The sequence below is a fragment of the Psammomys obesus genome, unplaced genomic scaffold, assembly GCF_907164565.1.
Source record: "Psammomys obesus unplaced genomic scaffold, mPsaObe1.curated_primary_1811, whole genome shotgun sequence".
NCBI classification, from domain to species: Eukaryota; Metazoa; Chordata; class Mammalia; order Rodentia; family Muridae; genus Psammomys; species Psammomys obesus.
In genome coordinates this window covers 8,807,452-8,811,036 of record NW_026596088.1, presented here as the reverse complement: position 1 = coordinate 8,811,036, position 3,585 = coordinate 8,807,452, and the positions used below count along the sequence as shown (strand labels likewise).

The 3,585-nt window shown below is 45.5% G+C and overlaps 1 protein-coding gene across 1 annotated transcript in view; it reads left to right on the top strand.

Moving 5' to 3' along the window:
• The window catches only part of Tmc5 (transmembrane channel like 5), a 71,951-nt gene that overhangs the window by 52,652 nt on the left and 15,714 nt on the right, over positions 1–3,585 (top strand). Inside the window, exon 13 of the mRNA XM_055627630.1 lies at positions 168–265. Within this exon, the coding sequence (XP_055483605.1) occupies positions 168–265 (98 nt within the window). The remainder of the gene's footprint in view (positions 1–167; positions 266–3,585) is intronic.

The window sequence follows — 3,585 nt, the reverse complement described above, 5'->3', positions numbered from 1 at the left end:
ACACACACACACACACACACACACACACACACACACACACACACACAAATGGCTGTTTTTGCAGATTAAGTCTGCTTTTCTGAGTACACAGGGTATGGTCAAATTGAGCCCACATGAGCTCTGAGCTGGGCCACCAGCCCTGATCCTGACTTCTGTCTGCCTTCCAGTGCTGGGAGACTCTCATTGGCCAGGATATCTACCGCCTCCTTCTCATGGACTTCGTGTTCTCTTTGGCCGATTCCTTGCTGGGGGAGTTTCTGAGGAGGTAAGCATTTGTCATTTGGGAATAGCACTGTAACCAGAGCCTGATTCCTGGCTAAGCAGAAAGTGTGGGCCCCTGCCATGTCTGCTCTGTGTTTAATCTGCCCATTGTCCTTCAGGGCATTGTTCTCAGCTAACTTAACTTCATTCCAGCTCAGCCTAACAGTTTATTGAACAAATATTCTAAAAATCAAAACAGAAACCAAGCCACTTGGGATCTGTTTCTCCCTTTCTCCTCTTCTCTTTTGTCTGTGATGTGAAAATGGAAACTAAGGCCTCAGACACACTGGGCAATCACTGGACCACTGCGCTGGATCTCCAACCACACAAGTAATATTTTTGAAGACTTGTTTATTTGTTTATTGTTTATGTGTAGGTGTGTGTGTGTGTGTGTGTGTGTGTGTGTGTGTGTGTGTGTGTGTGATTATGTGCACCATGTACATGCAGGCACCCAAAAAAGATGTCAAACCCCTGGAACTAACAGGCAATTATGAGCCCCTCAATGAAGGTCCTGGGACTGAACTTGGTCTTTTGCAATAGCAGCCAGTACTCTTAACAGCTGAGCTATCTCCAGCCCACCCTAAAATCTTTAAATACTGTAGATGGTTTTAATATTCCAGTGTATATACCTCTATATTTATGGGTATGTTGTTTGTTTGTTTGTTTGTTTTGAGACAGAGACTTGTTTTATAGCACAAAATAGCCTTGGACTCCTTGCAATCCTCCTGCCTTAACCTCCAAGTGCTGGGATTATAGGTGTGTACTGCCACACCCAGACGGACTGAACTTCCCTCCCAGATGTCTCTACATACACACTGCCACACAAATGCATGCTCTATCATCTCCAGAAAGTGCAGTCTCTGTGGCTCTGATGCGCAGAAGACAGGATCCCCGTTTAAGATGAGTGGGATCCTTGCAGACGATGCTTGTATGCAGGAGATCTCGCCTTGACAGCTTCTGACGCTGGACATGCCTAGACCACTGTTTAAAGATAATTAAGTCACTGGTCTTTACGTTAGGTGGAGGAACAGGACTGAGGCACTGTGACCATTGGCAAGATGTGCTTTGTTGTAGAAAATTGGTTATTAACGCCATAGATTATTATGGCAGTTGATTAGTTAACCTGCTATCATATCAATAAAAGACACAGACACCTGTTAGATTTTTAATATCTCTATAGACTGGAGCTGGGCAGAAACCATCCTTTAAACTGTCTTTAACCTCCCAGCCCCACATTCTTTGTCAATTACTCTAATAACTCATGGCTGGGCTACTTTCCAGACAATACCCCATAAATCCTTGCACATGTTCCTCATCTGGGCTGTGGCGCTCATCACTGAGCCTCAGAGTAAACAACTTCTGGCCACATGGTTCTTCTCTACGATAACCCCTGGCCATCTCTGCTTCCTTCTCCTCTCTTGTACCTGGTACCTGTCTCTCCCCTTCCTGTGATCCATCTGCCCTCCAAGCCCATAAACCCTTAGCTCTGCCTACCTCACTTCTGAGTTGCCCACGTGTGTAGGCAACTTTATTTTGCCACTCAGGGATAATTTGGGGGGCAAGGATACACAGCATCATTTTGAGTACATGTGTGTCTGCTTGTAAAAGACAGCACGCAGATATTGGGAAGCAAAATAATTAACATTAGAACACATAGCACCAGACCAACCCCAACAGTGCATCTTTTTAATTTAATATTTTTGCAGTGCTGTGGTTGGGAGAGACACAGGCCTTGTGGTGCTAAGCATTCCAGTCCTGAGCCATACCCTAGTCCTGTGCATTCATCCACTTTATAGTGGTTTGATGTGCACACACCTCTTCTTTCTAGGTGTGGCTTTTGCTGAGGCTGTAACCCAAGGCCTGGGACTTGTAAATTCTCTTCCCCTGAGCCACACCCCAGGCCTGGACACTCTGTGTTTCCCTCCAGCTTCTCTAGAGTGAGGTGACGTAACATAAAGCCAGATTTTCTCTGTGGGGAAGCTGAATGCCAGGTTTCGTCAGTTCTGTCCAAGCTTGCTTTTTTTCTGGCCTCTGTCCAGAGCCTGAATGTAAAAGGGAGAAGCATTTTTGTTGTTTAACAGATTTGGGGGAGATGGAAGCTTCCCTTTATAAAGAAATCTGGCTTGAAGAGGTGGCTCACTGAGTGAAGTATTTGTCATATGAGCACAAGGACCTAAGTTCGAATCCCCAGAACCCACACAAAGCCAGTCATGGTAGCACATATATAATCCCAGTGCTCTTAGTGGGAGACAGGAGACGCACCCCCCCCCCAAAAAAAAACCCTAACTCACCAAAAGATCCTGTCTCAAACAAGGTAGAGTGAGGGCTAACACCCGAGATGGCCCTGTGATTTCTTTTTTTTTTTTTTTTATTTAACTTCTATTAATTACACTTTATTCACTTTGTATCCCCCCATAAGCCCCTCCCTCCTCCCCTCCCGGTCCCACCCTCCCCCCCTTTCTGCATGCATGCCCCTCCCCAAGTCCACTGATAGGGGAGGTCCTCCTCTCCTCGGCCCTGTGATTTCTCTAGGCACACTGTGCCGTGTGTGCACACACACAAATGTGCAGATACACACGTCCACATGTCAGCCACGTGAACGAAGATTTAAAACAGGAATAGTGAGAGAAAAGAAAAGAGAGTGACATTAAAGAACGACGGGAGCCAGGCAGCTGTGGCACACACCTTTAATCCCAGCACTCCAAAGGCAGAAACAGGCTGATGATCTCTGTGAGTGCAAGGCCAACCTGGTCTACAGAGCTAGTTCCAGGACAGCCAGGGATATACAAAGAAACCCTGTCTTGAAAAACAAAACAAAAACAAACAAGCAGGAACCCACAAAACTAAAATCTTAGCCAGGCAGTGGGGGAGCACACCTTTAATCCCAGCACTCAAAAGGCAGAGGCAATCTTGTGAGTTGGAGGCCAGCCTGGGCTGAAGAGCTAGGTCCAGGACTGCCAATGCTACCCAAAGAAACCCTGTCTCGAAAATCCAAAACCAGAACAAACAAACAAATAAAAAACCCAACAGCAACAAAAGCAATGTGAACCCTGGTAGGTCAACCAGGTGCCAGGGCAAACCCCACTCCTCAGAGCAGCTGAGCAACACAAACTGGACCTGAGGGCAAGAGAGAAGAATTCAAAGTTGGGTGGGCAGGGAGGTGATGGTGGAGAGGGTGGATATGGAAGGAGGGGTAGAGTAAATAAGATCAAAATGCATTGCGTGATAGTCTCAAAAATTAATATACATACATACATACATACATACATACATACACATATATATATATATATATATATATATATATATATATATATATATATA